Source organism: Takifugu flavidus, chromosome 1, assembly GCF_003711565.1.
Source record: "Takifugu flavidus isolate HTHZ2018 chromosome 1, ASM371156v2, whole genome shotgun sequence".
Lineage (NCBI taxonomy): Eukaryota > Metazoa > Chordata > Actinopteri > Tetraodontiformes > Tetraodontidae > Takifugu > Takifugu flavidus.
The window spans coordinates 4,531,851-4,552,001 of NC_079520.1; the positions used below are offsets into that span (position 1 = coordinate 4,531,851).

General features: G+C 45.4%; 1 protein-coding gene across 7 annotated transcripts in view; it reads left to right on the top strand.

Moving 5' to 3' along the window:
- hdac4 (histone deacetylase 4) overlaps positions 1–20,151 on the top strand; it is an 80,187-nt gene that overhangs the window by 32,764 nt on the left and 27,272 nt on the right. For 5 of the 7 annotated variants that reach the window (XM_057027190.1, XM_057027199.1, XM_057027207.1 and 2 more), the window contains 11 exons: positions 8,498–8,695; positions 8,783–8,928; positions 9,278–9,428; positions 10,865–10,985; positions 11,440–11,558; positions 15,103–15,231; positions 15,430–15,536; positions 15,661–15,780; positions 16,060–16,276; positions 16,623–16,831; positions 19,825–20,103. In XM_057027190.1, the coding sequence (XP_056883170.1) occupies positions 8,498–8,695; positions 8,783–8,928; positions 9,278–9,428; positions 10,865–10,985; positions 11,440–11,558; positions 15,103–15,231; positions 15,430–15,536; positions 15,661–15,780; positions 16,060–16,276; positions 16,623–16,831; positions 19,825–20,103 (1,796 nt within the window). Of the gene's footprint in view, positions 1–2,629; positions 2,906–3,180; positions 3,199–8,497; positions 8,696–8,782; positions 8,929–9,277; positions 9,429–10,864; positions 10,986–11,439; positions 11,559–15,102; positions 15,232–15,429; positions 15,537–15,660; positions 15,781–16,059; positions 16,277–16,622; positions 16,832–19,824; positions 20,104–20,151 lie in introns of those variants that run through there. The other 2 variants (XM_057027214.1, XM_057027222.1) reach the window with 2 other exon arrangements.

The window sequence follows — 20,151 nt, forward strand, 5'->3', positions numbered from 1 at the left end:
GCAGTGTGTATTATAAATAACTCAAATCAATAATAAATGACATAGTATCTCACATATTTGGAGTAGGGTTGGTGTCCCTCGAGGCGGGGGGGAGGAAAAAAGCAACCCTCCTCCCACCGCCTCTGTCTGTGGGGGGGGCAAGACCGCTGGATGGTACAAAAATAAGAGCTGCCTCGGAGCATGAACCAGTTGTGGTTCTGGTTTGCATGTGTGTCTGTGTGCATGTGCCCACATGTGTACTTTACGAGGCTTTGACACATGCATTACTTATTCATCAGTCCTGTCTGCCGGGCTGCCACACTGTATTTCAGCATGCCTCGCAATCATTATGCCGCATGCATTATTTAACACACGCTGACTCGGATGCAGATAGCTGCAGAGATATTTATCTTAGATATACTCGCTAATCGCCTGGAACGCTTCTCCAACAGACTGTGGCAAAGTAATGTCCAAGTCTCTCGTCCACTTGCATTTATTTTACATTTCACCACATCCGGGCATGGAGAGATTCCCTGAAAGTCAAATTTTGAACGTTCTGGCCTGAAAAGGGCCTCCAAATTTCAGTCTAATGGGAGCAGGAAGTGGAAAATGATGAGACATATTTGCTCGACTATACCAAACGAGTGAGAGCAATTTCAGTCATGAAAAGCTGCTTCCAAAGGAATAAAATATTTACAGTCTTTTTATTTGTCACTGTGACTATTTTGGTTTTGTGATAAGCATTATGCACCAGAACGCACGGCCCCATCCGCAGGACTGAATTAAAAAACAAATGTCGTAACACATGTTTGTGCACTTCCCCGAGCCTAATAATACCCAAGCTGTCTTCAGAATTACTCTGGTCTGCTGAGTCACCGGCTGAGGAAGAAGAAACAACAAAAAGCAGCAGCATATTTTTAAACGTAGTTCCCTCTGGTTCGCTAAGCTGAGTTTTGATGTTTCCACGTGTCCCTCCTCTGCTCTAGCCGGGTAATTCTGGTTTTATCCGTGTGTGTTTGTGAGCCATTGTGATTTGGACTCGGCCCCACTCGCTGTTATCAGTGTCATGGCCGCACGAAGCTCGGTTAAGCCTTTGACGTCAGCGGCGTACAGCGTGCTGATAACACGGGCAGGTGTGTGGGCGTGTTGTCTGATCAAACAAAAGTTGGCTTTCCTGGATTTTACGCAGAATTGCAAAAATAGCCCCTGCAAACACACAGAGATAAACGCACACACACACACACACACACACCACACACACACACACCCACACACACTGAGTGATATGATTAACGTTCCATTAATGAAAGCTTTGCTGTTTTAAATGACTGATAACTGATTTCTCTGCCCTTCGATCCACATGACCTCCAGGTTATGAACTTTAAAAAAAGTGTAATCATGAGCTATCTTTTATATTTTCCAGTAGCTGTACTTATCGAGTACTTTTCTCACTCTTATCTTAAGTTCTCTGTTATTCGTTCTTTCTTCCGTGCAGTTCCCCTAAATAGTTTTCCGCCATCACTCTCCCCCACGTTCAGACCAAGGAGATGTCAGATTAATAACTCTGTCACATACTAGAATACCACTTGGCATTTTTGCGTCACTTTTGCGTCAGCTTTGTCTTACTTTATACCCTTTAGCCTTTATACCCTTACTTATTAGCCTTTAGTCTACCATGAGAAGCCTGGCTACATTCAGAATAGTTTGTTTTTATGTTTTTAAAGAGTTGGTGTCTCTCCATCGGGCCGTGTTTCATGCTGCCAGTTGGAAGATCCCCCCCCCTCACTTGTCATCACTGGGACTTTGAGGAAACTCTATCGGCCCTCAGCGTCCCTAATTACACTTTGCACCTCATCGTTCATCTCATCGTTATTCAATTTCCCTACGGGGATGAATAAAGTAAATCTTGAATCTGCAGCGCACTTTTCAAGCATACGTATTTCCTGTTATTCAGCTGGATTTGTCCGAGCGGATACTGTCGGCGTTGGCTCAGTGGTCAAACTGGAGACTGGAGCCCTGCGCGCACGTGTGAGCGTGTGATCCAGTTTCAAGCATTGAGGTTTCCCAGTGAAAATCACTGCAAGAGGGTGTTTTTCTGGTGCCCAATGTGAAGGTTCGGGTGAAACATCTCAATGGAACCCAAAGAACAACAGTTATGATCGATACTTCCATGAATCGCACCTGGAGCAGCCAACAGGTGAAGTCCAGCAGCTCGATCTATCCACACAGAATGACAGAAAAAAGCCACTTCTATAGGAATCTTGAGCTCATAAATTCAAAAATCAAAAAATAACGAGTCACTGTTAAGAATCGATATCCTTTTTTTTTGGGTTGCTGTTGCGTAGGAGGGTTTTAATGGACTGTTTGTCTTTACCAGCATCAGATACCTTAAGATAAGAAATGTGAGCAACAGAAGCAAAGTTTGAGGCGGTCCGTTAAAACAGGGCGCCGGCGTCGTCGAGTAAGAACACGGTCGCGATGTGACGCTCGCTGCCACTTTTCTGTGGTGGGTGTGTTTGCAGGGGGGGTGGGGGGGTGGAAAGCTTTCCATAAAGTGCTCAACATGCCTGAGATTGTCCTCTGATGTTGGAGAGAGAGAGAGAGAGAGAGTGGGAGGAGACCTGAGGGAGGGAGGGAGGGAGGGTGAGTGGCAGCCGGAGGGCAGAGCGAAGCACAGTAGGAGAAACAGAAAGGATAGAGTGAGGGAAGAAGAGAGGGAAGAGAGCGAGAGAAGTCCACTCTCTCCGACTGTTCCGGTCCACCGTCTTTGTCGCGCTGTGGTGGACTTTACAGCTCTGACTTTTGGTCTCCAGACACACACTTGTTGTCTCTCTTGCCTGCACCGTGCTCCACACAGACACACACACACACACACACACACACGCACCAGAGCACAGCGCACCGAGGAACGCCACTCAACTGATGGGTGAGAGCTCTTGTTTTTATGAAGCTACCGCCGCTTGTTCTCGTCTTTTTAATGAGATTTTCCATCAGTTCCGGCTGCTTTCGTCAGTTTAACAGGTGCCTTTTAATTCTAAATAATCTCAGTCGCAGATCGGTTGCTGTGAATGTTCACTTCAGAAGGGTGTGTGCGGTGTGCCGGTCCGCGCGCGTGCGTGCGTGCGTGCGTGTGTGTGGATGTGGCCATGCAGCTTAGAACACAGGCAGTGTTTACGGAATGGTCCTGATGTATGAAGATCGCTGCTCCGCTGCGCTGAAGTGAGTCGACTGGAGCAGATGGCACCGGCCGCGTCTGCTCCTCCACACAGCCTTTTGTGCATGTGTTCATGTCTGCGTGTTGGGAAAATACGTGCATAGATTATGAGATTCAATAAGAGTTAATGTCCTGTTCATTTTTGCAACTAACAGAATAACAGTAAAAAAAAAGTTAGATGCTTTTTTTTTTTGCTGTGTGTCTGATTTGCTCTTCCTGCTTGTGTATCGTTCACTAATTGGGGTTTTGTTTGTGTTTTGGTTGGTGGCCAGTGTGCACGCAGTGTGACCATGTGGCTAACTGTCTGTGCTCTCGCTGTCTTTCTTCATCTGGAGTGGCCTTATTACATGAATATAACTAGATTACAAGTTGATTGGCCAGTTAATCTCAGTATGCCCCATCAAGACAGATGGCTGCACACCTACTGTACAGCCAGGGTCTGCGGGGCTCGTGCCTTTTCTGTTAATCTTGGATATCTCTTGATAAGTAACTAAATTAGTAGGTGATAAATGAGCCGCTGTGAACCAGGCTGATGCATCGAATGATTTGAAATGAGTTGTTTGGTTTTCTTTGACTGGGAGAACAGTCTGGGCTACTGAGTGACATGCATCAACATGCATCCATACAAGGCTCAGTATTGACACTGAGCTGAATGCACACACAGTCCATGTGTTGGATAAGTCACCTTTGCTTCATTGGTCTGTCGTACATCCCGAGCTCCACCCACATCTTTATCCCTCCAACCGCCGGCCACAATCCCAGCAGTCGCCATGGCATTTGTCTCCCTCCTCTCCCAGCACCTGTTTGTTTAGCCATTCATCCTTACTCGTGTCACCCTTTTTGTTGTCCAGCAGTAGCAAATTTGCCGCGTGGACTGTCTTTGCATTTTAAGCGTGCGAGCACACTTGAGGGACTGAAAATGTGCACGTGGCTGCGTCTGACTGCATAGAGCCCCACCGGGACCAGGAGCTCCCTCAGGAATCCTGCTCTATAAATAACTTCCTCCATGTGATCTGTGATCGTAGCGGCCTGATGAGGGGAGTGGGGATTCAGAGGATGGACAGAGGCAGGCAAGAAATCAGCACAGAGTGATGGATGGATACTTCACGGTTGACATTTCACCAGCTGTGCTTGTGTCCGTTTTTTTGTGGGTTCAGCCAGAGTTTACATTAGCATGCCTGTTGTGGAGAAGAATCCTCATGGGTGCGTTCATTTCCTGCTAGTGTTGATCTTATGTAACATCCCTCACAGCTCTAATGACCCCGTCAACTGGTGTTAGATTGTTATCATATAAACAAATGTCTAACCTTCGAAAGACTGACCACAGCGTTTTGTAATGGCCTCTCTCAAATCTGTAAATCTGTGGCTGTTTCACTTCATTAGCTCATCGGTAGCTTCGCATTTCTTTTTATTTTTATTTTATTTTTTTGCAAAGGGTTAGTTTGCCAAATCCCAGAGGAAGGAGAAATAAACACATCAGGGAACACTTTAGTCTGCACAACAGGCCCCAATAACTACAAATATATTCAAAGGGTATTTTAGGAATGGCAATTGAAATGCTTATGTTGAAGTACGCAAGGACACAGAGCATTTTGAGCAGCCGCGGACTTAATGGCTAAGGTGAAATGCATTGTGGGATATCTAGCCATCCCAATTCCACACAGAGTCGAATAGCGGAGATACCGGTATGTCTGAAAACTTTACAGTTCATTTTCGAACTGCAGTGAACCGCACGGCTCCGCTTGCAGCAGAATTGTTTCTCTTCCTGCTGCCTTCAGGGCGAGTCAGCCCATGCGTCTACCTCTCCTGCCGGGGATGCGGCATCCTGCGCCACATGCCACATGGACAAAAGCGGCATTCCTGTAAGCTGCGCTCAGAACTTCACAGGTGCCTGCGCCCTGCTGCTTTGTGCTGTGTCACCCCACACGCTCGTGCTGCCATTCAAAGCTCTGTTAACTGTAAACATGCTTACCAGGATGGTTTGCTCCAAGGGTTCCATTTATTTACTGTTGCAGAAGTGATACAACTTTTACAATGTAATCAGAATTAGGATTTTCATATTAGAGACGACAATGAGTCACATTTGGACATGGCTTTTTTAAATTATTTATTTTCTGTATGGAAAGAACAATAAAATAGGTGTAGTGTTAGCCTGTGATTCTAATTGAAGAAAACAGGTTTATTTGAATCAGTTATTGCCTGTAATGTTGACAAAACAAACACACGCACACACACACGCGCGCGCATTCTTAAAATAAGTTATTGCTTCTCAGTAGGCGCATGTTTGGCAGCTATGTTTTACCTGTTTTAGCTGTTGCGCAAGTCCTTGTTTTGCGATTCTGTTTCATATTTTACATTTTTAGCGTCTTGTGAACTCAGTGATGATACTTCAGACTGGCGCAACAATCTAAATCGTCATCCTCAAGTATTTATTATTGTTATGATTTTTCACAAGAGTAATTTGGATTTATCTTATTAGAATTTTGTCTATGACCAAAGCGAATTAGCTAGTAGGTGCACACATGTTGCACAGCTTTGTTCTTCTCCTCTTTCTCTCCTCCACTGGGTTCTTAATCTGCCTCTGTATCAGCCATGAGCAGACTTTGGTAGCTGACAGAGGTCAACTTTTGATTATTATTGCTTTTAATGTTTATTTATTGTCCAGAAAGCGTCCTGTGGCTGTGTTCCGATGCACATTTGGTGGAGTGTCAAGTTGGCTCCTCAGACCAAGGCAAGAGAGTGCGTTCGATGATATACATGAGAAATCTGTGGATTGAAGGGACGTTTTATGCATTTTAGGCACAGAAAATAGTGGCTGTGTTGGTGCTTGGATGCCCCCCAAAAGGATACCAGTGTCCAGAGTAGCACCGCGTCTCAAGTGCACTGACCCAACAGAGGGTTTTGTTTGCTTGACCTTGTTGTTTACCGCTTATTAACGTGTGCAAACAGTTGACAGACATGTGTGTGTGACTGTATGCGTGAATGGCGAATGTTAAGGGTTGACTGAGATTCCCTATGGTTCACTGGGAAAGGCTTTGTTTGACCAACACGCTTGATTGGCACCGATTGTTCAGAGTGAGAATCACAAACAGTGGTGTTTTCTAATGTTGCTGTCTGCTTGTTCACCTGGAAATGAAACATTCGAGTTCGAACAGGGTTCCATTAATCACTCTATCAAAGCAATTATCGTGGCTGTGTCAGCAGTTTCCGTGGAAAGTGCGTTCATACAAAAACAATGCGATTCTCAGGCAACGGTGGATTTATCCCATTCGGCGGGTTTATTTGACTAGATCACTGTAGACAAACAAAGAGCTTGGCTTTTCATACAGATTTACAGAGTCTCATATAAAATTCACATATTCCTGCCGGATGGTGTTTATGCAGGTAAACGTTAACATTTAAGGCCAGCAACTATAAACTGTATTTATATGTTCTTTAAAAAAAATCCACGATTCATTTTTTTTTAAGCCAATACGTGCACAAATGAAGTCATGATGGCTATAGCTCCATGCTGGCCATTTTTGATTGGAGAACTCCAAGTATATTTAAGTATAAGTATATTTAATCCAAGTATATTTACATGTCCTCCCTTCTGCTATTTGGATGTTTTTAACATCGACTTCAACTTTCTATCGAAAATTGCAGTGTGAAAGGTGTAAAAGTGTTTATTTTTGCTGCTCTTAGTTTTAGGCTTTGACCTTCGTCCTTTTTACAAAAACACACATGCACAAAGACACACAGGCCCGGACACGCCCTTTCTTTTCTCCCCACTGTCCCGTTGGGTGGTGTTAAGTTTCCCCCAGCACTGCAAACCTGCCCAGTACCCATGATGCCATTGGCTACCTCAGCAAGTAACCGCAACTCCATCGCTACCTCATTGGTCACTGGGGGGGATCTCAGGACATCGGTGATTGGATGAAGCTGCTCTCCACTGGTTTGGTGTGACTGATCTGAGAAGATATTGATTGACACACAGGCTGAAGTTTGGTCTTGGTCTTTAGATCAATAATTGGAGAAATATATATATATATATATATTTATTCTTTCATTGCCTTTTTAAAAGGATTTGAGTGAATAGCATTTTTTTCTGCTACAGACTGTTTCAAACCTGAAAACTGTTGTACTAATCCATTTTTACAGCCCTTTTTGAAGCAAAGGTGTCAAAGTCATCAGATAAAAAGCTCTACCTTGTGAGGATTTGGTGTTTTCATTTGACATTTGTCAGAACACACGAATCATTTTGTGTTTGGAATTAAAGTAGCTGTTCAAGACTTCGAGTCAAGTCTAACAAGTCGGGAATCAGGACATGTTGTCCTCAGAGACACGATTACACTGAGGTAGTCTGTCATAGAAGAAACAAGATATATCTCACATGCACACAGTTACATAGAAACGTGCAGCACATTAAGTCTGAATGCGTGTCAGTAAATCCCCCCTGCAAAACTCATGTTCTAGAGGGATTTTTCTTTGCTCTTGGCTGTCTTGTCTCATCCCTGTATGTCCCTAATTTGTCATCTTTGCCCAGAAAATGTGTGTAAATAGGTGCATCAGGTCACTTTGATGATGATTTTTGCATAGGTGGTGCCTAAACTCTCAGAGATGGAAGCACAAGGTAGACAGCTCTTGAAATTACGGACATATTTTGATGTTTATCCTGCTTTGCTAATGCTCTTACCCAATATGCACAGCTCCAAAACAGGCTTAATTTCCCTGTTTGCCAACACAGAGAGCAGCAGTAACAACCGATTTAAATAGTGATGTTGAGTAGCAAGGCTGAGTCCAGGCAGTTGCATCCAGACAGCTGATGTAACAAGTGTCCAAATACCTTATTTGGATCGTAGGGGACAAGGAATTTAGGCTGCTAGCCATCAGTGTTACACTGCTTGGACATTAAATTAATTATATAACAATTCTAGAAACAAATATTCCAAGGAAAGTTAAGCTGATGCATTGAAGATCCAAAGTTTCTTTGGATAAATTTAACTCACTGGCCCACAGAAACAATTCTCCGTCCATTGTCGGTGTTTTATTTTATAATAATTGTACACAGAAGCTTGTTTTTCCACTGTTTGGGGGGGATTATAGTTGTAGGTCAGACAAGTGGTGGTGTGTTTTTCTCCAGTTGTTGAATTGATTTTATCCAGCTGCTTGACATTTTAAGGGTTTTCACCTGTAAATTAAAGATAATAAATACAACATTTGCAGTTAACTGGCAGGAAGACTCCACTGTGTTGATCTGTAGTTGATTTCTGTTTAAAAACTAAATTGTAATCCTTTGCTTGGCTTGTTTGTCTCATTTTCCAGTGGACGTGAGCGCAGCAGCACTGCCCATGCAGGTGCCCCCCGCAGCTACAGCCATCCTCCCCATGGACCTGCGTGTAGACCACCACCACAACCACCAGCAGCAGCCTACCTTCGGCCTGGTTTCCCAACCCCATCCAACGCCACCATCCTCCACAGCTTGTCCCACATCGTCTGAGCCGGGCAGGTGCTCAGTCATCAGTAAGTTGCGCGCGGATGTTCTCTCATACAAACACACCTGTCACCTGAGACATTCTGGTAATAAATGGCGTTCCAAAATGCTCGCAGACCACCAGGAGCAGCAGCTGCAGCAGGAGCTGGTGGCTCTCAAACACAAGCAGCAGCTGCAGAGACAGCTACTGATCGCCGAGTTCCAGAGGCAGCACGAGCAGCTGTCGCGCCAGCATGAGATCCAGCTGCAAGAGCACATCAAGGTGAGAGTCGCGGCTTTGCTACACTTCAACTCCACTCTGCCACGGAGCAGACCGGGGACACTGAGACTGCACTCAACGGTAATGCTGCTCATGAAGGACAGACAAAAGTGTCTGCTCGTGCATTCCATCGTGAATAGCGAGGTGATTTGTTCTGCTGCTTTTTGATTGTCATAGTAACTATAAAGTCCACCTGGTCAGGAACGCACCTACACATTCAAAGATATCAGCAGAGCAGTCACGCCAACTCTCCCAACATCATAGGAGTAGCATTGGGACAACTGTGTCAATCTGTTTGGGGGGTAAAAAGGCCCGTTCATTTGCTGAGCATCATTGTCTCCCTCTTCATCAGCACCAACAGGACCTACTAGCACTCAAGCACCAACAGGAGCTTCTGGAGCACCAGAGGAAGATTGAGCAGCAGCGTCATGAACAGGAGCTGGAGAAGCAGCAGCGGGAATACAAACTCCATCAGCTCAAGAACAAGGACAGGGGCCAGGAGAGTACGTATTACAGCAAGGAGCACGTGTGAGACGCCATGATGAGACCAGTTGATATCATCTGTTTGTTTACTGGTGTGAAGTGATGTATAAAAGTCCCTCTTTTTGGCTTTAATTGCACGCTGGACGCTGCCAGCCTCTGCTCTCACTGTTTGACCTTTAGCTCTGCAGGCGTAGGCGTGCGGACACATGCCTGGCCTGGTGGCGCAGCAGTTAGAACAGGCCCGACCTCCCTTCTTTAACCCCAGAGAATATCTGAGGCTGAGAGGAGCAGCCTGGAGCTGCATTCATGGCCCCGTGTTGACACTTTCTCTTGTTTTAGTGTTGTTTTGCTCCAGGTCCTGTCAGCTTCTGTTACACTTTTGCATTTGGTCATTGTGTTCACTAATCTTGCTAGTTATATGGTGCGGCTCCAGAGTTTGTAAACTCTGAGGAGTTACTGTATGTATGGTCACAAGATGTTTTGCATCGTGGGAAATTGCTAGCCCTGTATGGATGTGTTTCTGGCCTCTCCTTTGATTTTCAGTCTCATTTCAAACATTTTCAATTACTTTGGAAGTATAAATGCTTTAAAACATGCTTAACTCCATCCATGGGGCATTTATAATTATTCCTGACCTGGAAAAATACAGACTTCAAAATTCACTCTCAGAATGAGCTCAAGTACGGAATAAAGGAAATGAGCACGAAATAATTCTCCATATTGTTTTGTTTATTGTGTTTACCAGTCAGACAGATTTTTATTACAGATGTTTATTGTGTTTACCGGTCACTGCTGTTAAATGCTTAGATGTTGGGTTTTTGTAATGATTTGGGCACAAGAGAACATAGATAATAGTGGACCGAACCAGGCTTTTTTGACTGTAAAAACCAGCAGCGCGAGCCCAGTTTCACATCTATGGAAAGAGCATTGGGATGGAAACAGAGGGAGCTTTGTTAAGTACTGTAATAAATTGCATAAAAGGGAGACTCATAAAAGCCAATTTGCTTCAGTGGCTGAGTGGATATATTGGCGTGTCAGCACTTCCAGATGCACTGTGATTTAGAGAACATGTGTTGGCTGTTGTCAGATTCAAATATTCTTATTCATCACCTTCACTCTGAGGCATCACTCGGAGCTTCCCTCTGTCACAACTGCACATAATCAGCCTTCATCTCCACTCTTATTCTCTTCTCTGTTTGTTCCCTCACACTCATCTGTGGTTTCCTGCACAATTTGTAGCTGCAGGATTGGGGGGGGGGGGGGGGAATAATTGAACAGGAGCCAGTTGAAACTTGCGGTGTGTGTTTGAGACAATTTGCAGAGCACACTGCTCATTTCTCTGGAGTTTCTGCATGACTGTGATGCAAGAAGTGTGGTCCTGGGTGATAATGCTTTCTTGTCTGTGGGAAACGTTAAACGCGTGGGCGGCGTCTACAAGCCTCTGTCTCTCGCGTAGGTGCCATCGCCAGTACGGAGGTTAAGATGCGACTCCAGGAGTTTGTGCTGAACAAGAAGAAAGCCCTGGCTCAGCGAAACCTAAACCACTGTCTGCCCAGTGACCCGCGCTATTGGTATGGGTGAGTGTCACAGCCATTCTCTGCACATGCACTTAAAGGCACAGTATTGTACTCTTTATCCAGTCGTTTTACGCCTTATTTCAAATTCAAGTCAGTTGAAACGATCGTAGGTTGGGAAAGCCAATTAGATTCATTAAGATAAAATGTGTCTTTTGTTAATGGGCCACTCGGTACCTGCCTCGCTTAACTTTGACCTGTGTGGAGACGCCGCCGCCTCTGTCGTGCTGTGAATAATTAAGGAGGGTTTAAGTAGCCTGGAGCAGTCTGAAGTGTCCGTCAGTGAGGAAACTTGTCAACACCATCAGGCTTTCTCATATCGTCTACTGAAATCCTAGTTGGCCATTAGTTCGATGCCCAGCTAGCCTAGCCTAGACTACCACCGTCCGTTAGTCTTGACGTGCAGCTCTCTTATCCTGCTGTATTTCAGCTTTTCTGGTTTTGTCTGTTTTTGTAGAAAAACCCAGCACAGCTCTCTGGACCAGAGCTCTCCTCCCCAAACAGCACTGTCAGCATACACCCACCCAATGTTGGGCACGTACGACTCAAAAGATGACTTCCCTCTCCGCAAAACAGGTAGAGAATGGCTGTTTCTCTTTGGGTTTTTTAAATTTCCTGTCGGTAATTATCCACCTTTTCAAAGCAGCTGACTAATGCATGGGAGAATTTGAAATTGACCCCCTGTAATATTTGTAAAACAAGCTTGATGGCATTTTTCTCCCCAGAGAGAACTAAGAACATTTTTCTAATTCAAAATGACAAAATGACAACAGCTTGGAGGGTTTTACGTGTGTCATTTATGGGGACACTGAGAGAAGGACATGCCCAGCCTGACGAGGCAAACTGGGAACCGTTGTGCCAACAGCGGCCTGACGTGGATCAGATTAAATGGGCGGACAGAGAGAAAGCTGTGGCCGAGTGGAAGTGAGTGACAGCGATGACCACAGTCCAGGGGGATCTCTGACGCCCGGAGTCGTCACACATGACGTCCGCACCCATGATGAGCCTTTATGCTGATGCATGCGTGCGAATCGAATATGTACATGAAGAAGCCCGGCTGAGAGTACATTACAAACAGAGGATCATTGTATATGTGTGAGAGGCTTTGTGATCCGGCTTCAGAGAACACAGAGGGACACTTTGAAAGCTGCAGCAGGAAGTCTCTTTGGCTCTAATCATGATAGACAGACTTGTCACGCTGACCTTTTTTTTCCTCCTCCTCCCCCGACTCTTTCACTCACTGTCCCACGCAAACACACAGGCCCGTGTCACACTGAGCACTTCAGGAATCCGTAGAAAGAAGCTCTTCTTCACTTCAGCACAAAGCCTATACATTGACCCAAAAAAAGCACACGAGGAATGTGGCGGTCATCATTGGTTGTTCGTGGTCGACCATTGGCTCCATTTCCTCTCAACTCTCGTTGATGACTTTTTGGTATTTCTTTAATGGTAAAACTAGAATAGTTTTGAAAATGTTTCAGCAGTTAATCCACATTCAGGCATATTAGGAACCTATCCAATATCTATATCTATATATCTATATACCTATCTGTATATATCTATAGATTTATACAGTATACACACACATGTTTCACTCTTTATCCTCTTTTTTCCTCTAAACTCTTGGCCTAATGTATCATGAAGATGAGGATTGCTTCTGGGAAGCTGCCTTGATGAGTTTCTTGGGAAGTGCAGCACTGTTTCCTCCCAGTAGCAGCTCTGTATTCCTGCCTGTCAGAATAGATGAGAAGTGGATCAATATGTTTCGCTTCAGAGGAGCAGCCTCATCCTGCTCTGAGGATTGAAATATTAATCGTCAGTTACAGGAACGTTTAATCTGGGATCGATGTGTCACCCATTTATTTAGGCAGAGGTTTTGGCTGGGTTGGGTGCTGATTTATGGTCATGGAAAAGGGTCAGAATGGAAGTTTTAGAAAGCAAGAGGCCGGATGAGCTCAGGGTTACGTCTTTTATGGCTGCTGTGGGTCAGGGGTCATTGTTTTCTCTTCCTTTATGCTTATGCTAATTTCACCACTTCAACACTGTAGTTTTTGGCTGTCAAGGACCAGGCAACCTCTTCTTTTCATCTAAAATATTAAACTCTGTGCATATTTTCCACTACACCTGCACAAATTGGCTAACTTAAGAATATATGTATATATATTTTCTTTCCTTGACCAATATTTTCCTTGCTGAGTCGCGCGCGGGGGGGGTGTTGAAGCCTATCCCAGCTGCAGACACGTGAAGGCAGGGTTCACCTCTGGACAAGTCAGCAGCTCATCGCAGGGCCCTATGTGAGCATGTGGCCCTTTGGTTCTCAAGGGTATCTGGGCAATGCTCTGAAGGTGTCCTGGCACCTCTCCTGTACCAGCACACCTTCCATCTACAATTGGAGTTTGAACTGATGCTGACTTGTTTTTCCTGCATCTCAACAGCCCCCCCACACACACACATACACACACACACACACACACACACACACACTTTTGTCATTGGCTGCTTTTGGTCTGCAAAAACAGGGTGACATAACAACAAATGAGAGGAAGGGAGGGGTGAAAAGATGGACAGAGCTGAAAAAGGGAGAGAGGTCTGTAATAAAATGCCATTGTCAGCAGTAAATCCCGCCTGGGCCCTCTGCAGTGAGTGTGTTCGCACGTGCACACGCTGGTGAGCTTTTGCCCAGTCGGCATTAACACCCTTCAAAGTCACTGCGTCCTGAGCAAGCCCCCCCCACCCCCCACCCAACCGCCAACGACGAGCATCACACAAACACAAAACTCCTCGGCCTCCTTTTCCTTCTCCTTTACTGTCCTTTGAACCCCCCCCCCCTCGTTAACCGAGTCCCGCCGCCACACCCTGTGCCCTTCTGTCATAACTCCCCTCCTTTTATCCATCCATTTGTTAATGAGATGGACTCGGGTACGACCTTCCCCAGTGCCCTTCTGCCACACATGGTCACTCATGTGTTTCTGTTGTTACTTCCCACCTTTACTCCATCTGAACAGCAGGGGCCGGTTCCGTTAACCACAGCAACAGTCGCGGGATAATTGCGACGGCTTTGGCTGTAAATAAAGACTATCCAAGTTATTTTTTTAAGTATCAAAACCAAGCATGCTAAAAAAAATCATTTTGGTTGTGTATTTTAAAATCGTCTTCAGCATATGCCAGCACTCAATTACGCAGCGTTCCAGCACTGAGTGCATTCCAAGTGCTTTTTGAAACTAATTAAGATATCTGCGGAACGCTGCCATTGGCTAAAGCAGCCACACTACCAATCCCTTTCTCTCCCAGCATTTCTTTCAGTTCAGTTTATCCTGATCAACCCCATCTCTCTTTGGAAGAACATCCTCCATGTGTAATCATTTTTATCAGTTTTACAAGTTCAGAAACTTGTTCCTTCAAAAAATTAAAAGTGTGTTTGGGAAGTACTCTTGTATTTTAAATGCGTATGCCATCTTCACCCCTCCTGCACCTCCTGATGGATTAAAACAGTAGTTTTGACCTACAGGCAGGAAAAGTATTAAAACTGGGAGTAACAGTAGCTTTAATAATCTGAATTAGGGAAGTGCAACTGATCCTTGAAACACATAAAGTACCTGCAGTGTTTGGCATGTTTTAATACAGCATGTGAAGGAGTCCGGTAACAGCGCATTAAATGGGGGGTAACAGGAGAGAGTTGCCAGCCGGATGCCTCGCCTCCTCTTCCAGCCTTCGCCATCTAAGGACCTGGCTAACCTCATCTGCCAAACCTGTAAATTAGAACATACGGCTAATTCTGTGTGGACAAGCTGTTTTCGCTGCATAGAGCTCCTTGTTTTATATCTCCACGGACTAAATCTTAATGACAGAGGAAGCATTAGAATGAAAAAAAGCAGTTTTCCCACATTAGGAGGCTAATCTAGAGCATAACACTGTAATATCTTTAGATTATGCGACCAATTTGGAAGTCAACGCTGAAATGTGTCAATGCTCGGCTCCAGCTGCTTAGTTGCGAAAGCAATAGATTAAACCATGTTGGCGAAAAGTACATGTTGATTTACATAATCGTCTTAATTCGTTTCCAAGCTTCACTTTGACTGAAACTCTGTGCTTCTCTCTATTCCTCTCTGGGTTTGGGCAGCATCTGAGCCCAACCTGAAACTTCGCTCCCGGCTAAAGCAGAAGGTGACAGAGCGCCGCAGTAGCCCTCTGCTTCGGAGGAAAGACGGTCCCATTCCTTCTGCCAAGAAGCGTTCGCTGGACGTTGCTGGTGAGCCGACTTCTTGTTGGAGTCATTCCTGTGGCCTTTGGTGCCTCGTGCCGAATCGGATTTTGACTGTAGCTGGTTGCATAAGTTCAATGAGGGGAGATATATCCCTGTTTGGCGAATCCATTTTTTTCTAAATTGGAGATTTTGTAGGCAAGAATTAGAGAAAAAGATCAACTCTCCTTCTTTTCTGTGCTTTAGACTCTGCGTGCAACAGTGCACCAGGCTCAGGTCCCAGCTCTCCCAACAACAGCTCCAGTAACATTCCCAGTGAGAACGGGATCACCATTTCCAGCAGCCCCGGAGAGGTGAGAAGGTGTTATTGTTGGATTAGGTGTTTTGCGTCGGTGGTCAGAGGACTCCGACACTCTTTCTCTCCACGGTGGCGGGTGTGTTTGGACCTTCTGCAGTGGTGTGTTTGTGTGCGTCCAGGCCTCCCTGCTCCAGAGGCTGGCTGCGAGGGAAGGGTCAGTCAGCCACCTCTCTCTCTACACCTCCCCCTCTCTGCCCAACATCACCCTGGGATTGCCAGCCACCGGTCCTGCTGCTAGCGTGAGTGCATTACAACGATACAACGCTGCATTAGTGATCTCTAATGGATTGTAGTGGTTTACGTGAAAAATAAACCGGCGACGTGCTCGACCTCTCTGGTTTACTTCAGAGAATGATAATGGCTTCATTAAAAATGCAGAGCTGTAATGCGTTTGTAGCACACCGAGCCTGAACTGGGTTCGTTCATTGATAAATCAGAAAGCTGATTTTAACTCTGATCAGCTTGGCCGCTCACTTTCTATGGATCTGTCCATTTTTCTTCTTCTCTTCATTTTGTAGGTGGTGTCGGGACACAAAGACGGTGACAGTCGCCTGACGTTACCTGCGCTGCAACAAGGAATTCCCCTCACCTCTCCCTTCCTCCCCCCCACCCACCTGCCCTCTTATTTAACGTCCTCGGCTCTGGACAGAGAGGCGCCCGGAGGGGGTGCCGCTGGCGCTCACAACCCCCTCCTGCAACACATGGTACTGCTGGAGCAGGGTCACAGTCCAATGGGTGAGCGTGTGTTCAAACCGTGACATTTATTCCCCTTAGTCTTCACCTGTCTTCTGTTTGGACCCTTTCACAATAAAAGTCAATAATGTCATCACAATTTTAAACATTTAGAAGAGAAATAAATAATGTGGTTTGACTTTAGCATTTGTAGAACTAATTGGACTTATTCCTTTACTTTTTTACATCAAGAAGTGTTTAGCTCAGTTTGGATCCTTATTATTATATTAAATATATATTATAGTTATCACTTTTGCTCACTCATCAGGAGTTTAATGCACCAGTCTCTAACGACAGCATAAGTCCCAGTGTCACATGGTTAAGATGACTCTCGTCTTTGCTACTCCAGGCCTGGGAGGCCTCCCGCTACAATCGCCTTCCGTCTCCAAACTGGCACGAGGCCACCGTCCTCTGGGCAGAACCCAGTCGGCCCCCCTGCCCCAGCAGCAGTGCGGCCAGGCCCAGGCCCTCCAGCAGCTGGTGGTCCAGCAGCAGCACCAGCAGTTTCTGGAAAAACACAAACAGCAGTTCCAACAGCAGCAGCACATCATCAGCAAGGTCGGGTTTTATTCCATCCAGAGTTAAATGTTGGCAATAATGATCGACGTGATAAACATCCACATCTGTATCTGCTGAGTGATTGTTGGTGGGCAGGTGAACTCTAAAAATCATTAGTCCACTTCTCCAGCGCCGATATTAAAATCCAGTCCAAACAATGAATGAATCATCCCACATTGAACAAGTGTTCTCGGAAGTCTTGATTGTCTGTGTGCCTTCTTCTCCCTGTCACCCTGGCAACTGTGCTCCAGAGGAAGGTGTCTCTGTATATGGTCACACAGGAAGTGTGAGTCACTGCATCATTGTGTGTGTACACAAGTTGAAATGGGGCTTTGCAGGCAATTGTTATAGAATAATTGTGAAGAGGTAGATTGTTTGTGTTGTGTGCATCCATCTGTGTGCGTGCGCTGACATTCCTGCAGGATTACGCTGTCACAACTTGGCTTTTTGGCCGTCCGTGACTCAGGCTTCTTTGAGAAGGTATCTCTCCTGTGCCTTCAGCTAATTAAATCGACCCTTTATCGACCTTAAGACATTTAAGTCTTATTTTCATCTTACGCTAAAACGGGAGTCACTAAGACAATAATTGTAGCTCACGCTATTGTCGACCACATGTTCTGTTTGCGTTCTAACAGTAGGACATAAGTTGTAGCTCCGTCTTCTGGTTACACAAACATTGTCAACGTGTACATGCGACCCCAGACTCATATCGGCCTTCTTGCTGTAACCTGTCACCTATACTAAAGTCTCCACAGCTAAGCCCTGGGATGTCACCACAGACAAGTGATAAAATTAAAATTAAAAAAAAAGATGGGGTTGATCTGTATAATCTGCATCGTGTGCATGAGTTTGGTTTGAGATTAAACGTATGAAAGTATTGGAGTTTTAATCTGCCTGACCTATTTTTGATGCCGTGACCGTCCGTTTGGAGTCCTCTGAATGTCATCTGGAATGTGTAGGGAACTCACTGGTGTGGGGGAAACATGCTAAATCTTTGTATTTCCTGGTCAAATTCGCAAATCCCTGATTACGTAACAACCAAGAGACAGTTGTGGTTGTTATTAAAGAGTGTGTGCAAAAACAGCTTTGAAAGAGCTACTTTGATTTTTCTATGGTTAAGTTGTGTCAACGTGAGGGTGCAGAACAGCATCTCGCTCTCATTTTTAATGCAAGTTTCACGTGTAGAGTAAGGAAACATTGTTTGTAGCTGGAATAACTGTGAGACAGACCTGTTTCCACAAAGGTTGTGTGAGATGACCTCCGCCCTGACCTGTCAAAGCTAATGTTTATGGCTTCTCCAGGATACAGAAGAGAGGGACCATCTGGCCTGTTTTCGGGCTGCGCTTCAGAAAATAGCCTCTCTGCGGGATCATATACCTATTATAACCTTTATCTCCATAAAGACATCGCTGCTGTGTGAGTTAACTATGTCATCTGAAATTCTACAAAGCCGCCGGCGAACCTGTGCAGCGGAAACGGGATCCACTTAGGTGGGCGTTTCATGTGCAGCCTTAGATCTACTGGTCTTCTGGGCTACCGGTATATAGAATGTTTCTAAAGCAACAGAGCTTCACAACTTTTATTTATTTATTTTTTTAAATGCGTTGCTGGCATTAGATATGCTAATATAATTAAAAACTGTGCACATTTTTAGGACGTGATGCGCCGCTTCAGTGCAGCCGTCATTAGCCAAATATTTCAGAAACCAAATGAGTTTGGCTGAGATTAAAAAAAAAGGTTCCTTTCAATGTGTTTGGATGTTAATAGAAATTTGAAAGTCTTAAAGTGTTAAAACCTGAGTCTGCAGCCTGTTTTGAATCACCTGAAACATCAGCTTGGTGTTAAACTGGCAACGTTGCCGTGGGAGACGCAGACACCTCCACCTTCTGCTTCTCCATCTTTCAACTGATCCAACACGTTAGCGTTGTGTCCGCCCGTCTGTCCGTGCTTGTAGCTCCCTTTTTTTAGTCGTTCTGTTCCCCAAAGACTGTTCGTGTGGGAGAGAGAGAGCGAGCTAAAGAAAGAGAGAGTAACAAGAGAGAGGATGAGTGGGAATCCGAGCGGCAGGAGTGGACGAGTGTTTTCAGATTGTTTAGAGAAGAGGGACTGGGATGAGGCAAGAGTCCGCTCTCTGACGTCAATAGACTGTTCCCTGGGCAATGTGCCGTGTGTGTGTGTGTGTGTGTGTGTGTGTGTGTGTGGTGTGTGTGTGTGCGCACTCAAACAGTTCACCACAACCATGACCTTCAAGGTTGATGGCTTTCAACAACAGGGACCAACAACGGGGACGAGGGCAACTACAGCAGCATAATTCCCTAAGGCTGCGGAATAATAAGGTTCTTTTACCTGCGGAGGATTAAAAATCAAGCTCAGCCCCGACGTGCACAGAAAATGACAGAGCTGTGGCCGGTGTTGGCTTTGTTGTGGCTATCCTTGAGGTCATTAACATGGTTGTTTTGCAGCACAGAGCAGTCAGCTGATTTGGGATGAAAAATATCTTGTTTGCCCTGGAAAATCACCCCTGCCCTCCCTGCTGGAACTCATTTTTTTTGGTCTTGTCGTGCTTGTGAGCTTTTCAATCTGATTTTTAATCCCCTTTTTTTTTGGTGTCATTTCTGTACTCCGAGACATCATATGGCTTCATCTCCGAACGATTGTTGGATGAGTTTGATTGAATCTGCGGTCAGACCCGAAGGTTTCTGTAACCTCAGCAACGTCCCCTCGTATGAGAACAATATTTTAGAAAGGCTTTTCTTCTGGTGCACAAACATTGGCTTTAAACAACGGACTTGTTTGATTTGAGCGGCCGCTACTCCGAGGTTACTGTGACCTGTCCTACAAAAGATTAGAAATTAAGATGGACAACATACGGTATGACCACTAACTGGCATCTGTACCAAAGAGAATGAAGGTCGGAGCGAAAGCTGCTGCAGAAAATGGCAGAACACATCTTTTTCTCCGTCTGAGCTAGTCTGTTTTCTGCTGTTCTGTAGATCATGTCCAAGCCCACGGACCAGGTCTCAGCTGTGAGCTCCAGCCCATCAGGACCGGCCCGGCAACACCAGAGTCACCCAGAGGAAACGGAAGAGGAGCTGAGAGAGCACCAGGGGCTCCCCTCTTCCTCGTCGCCCCCAACACCATCGTCATTGCCTGTGAAGGAGGCGGGGCCAATGAGGAGCGTGGTGATAAAACAAGAACCTGTGGACCCACAGGAGGTGGAGGAGAAGGAGCAGAGGGAGAGACAGGCCGAGAAGGACTTCCTCTTTAGACAGGTGAGGATGTAGGAATGAGGAGGTCAGCGATCAATTTGCTTTTCAGGA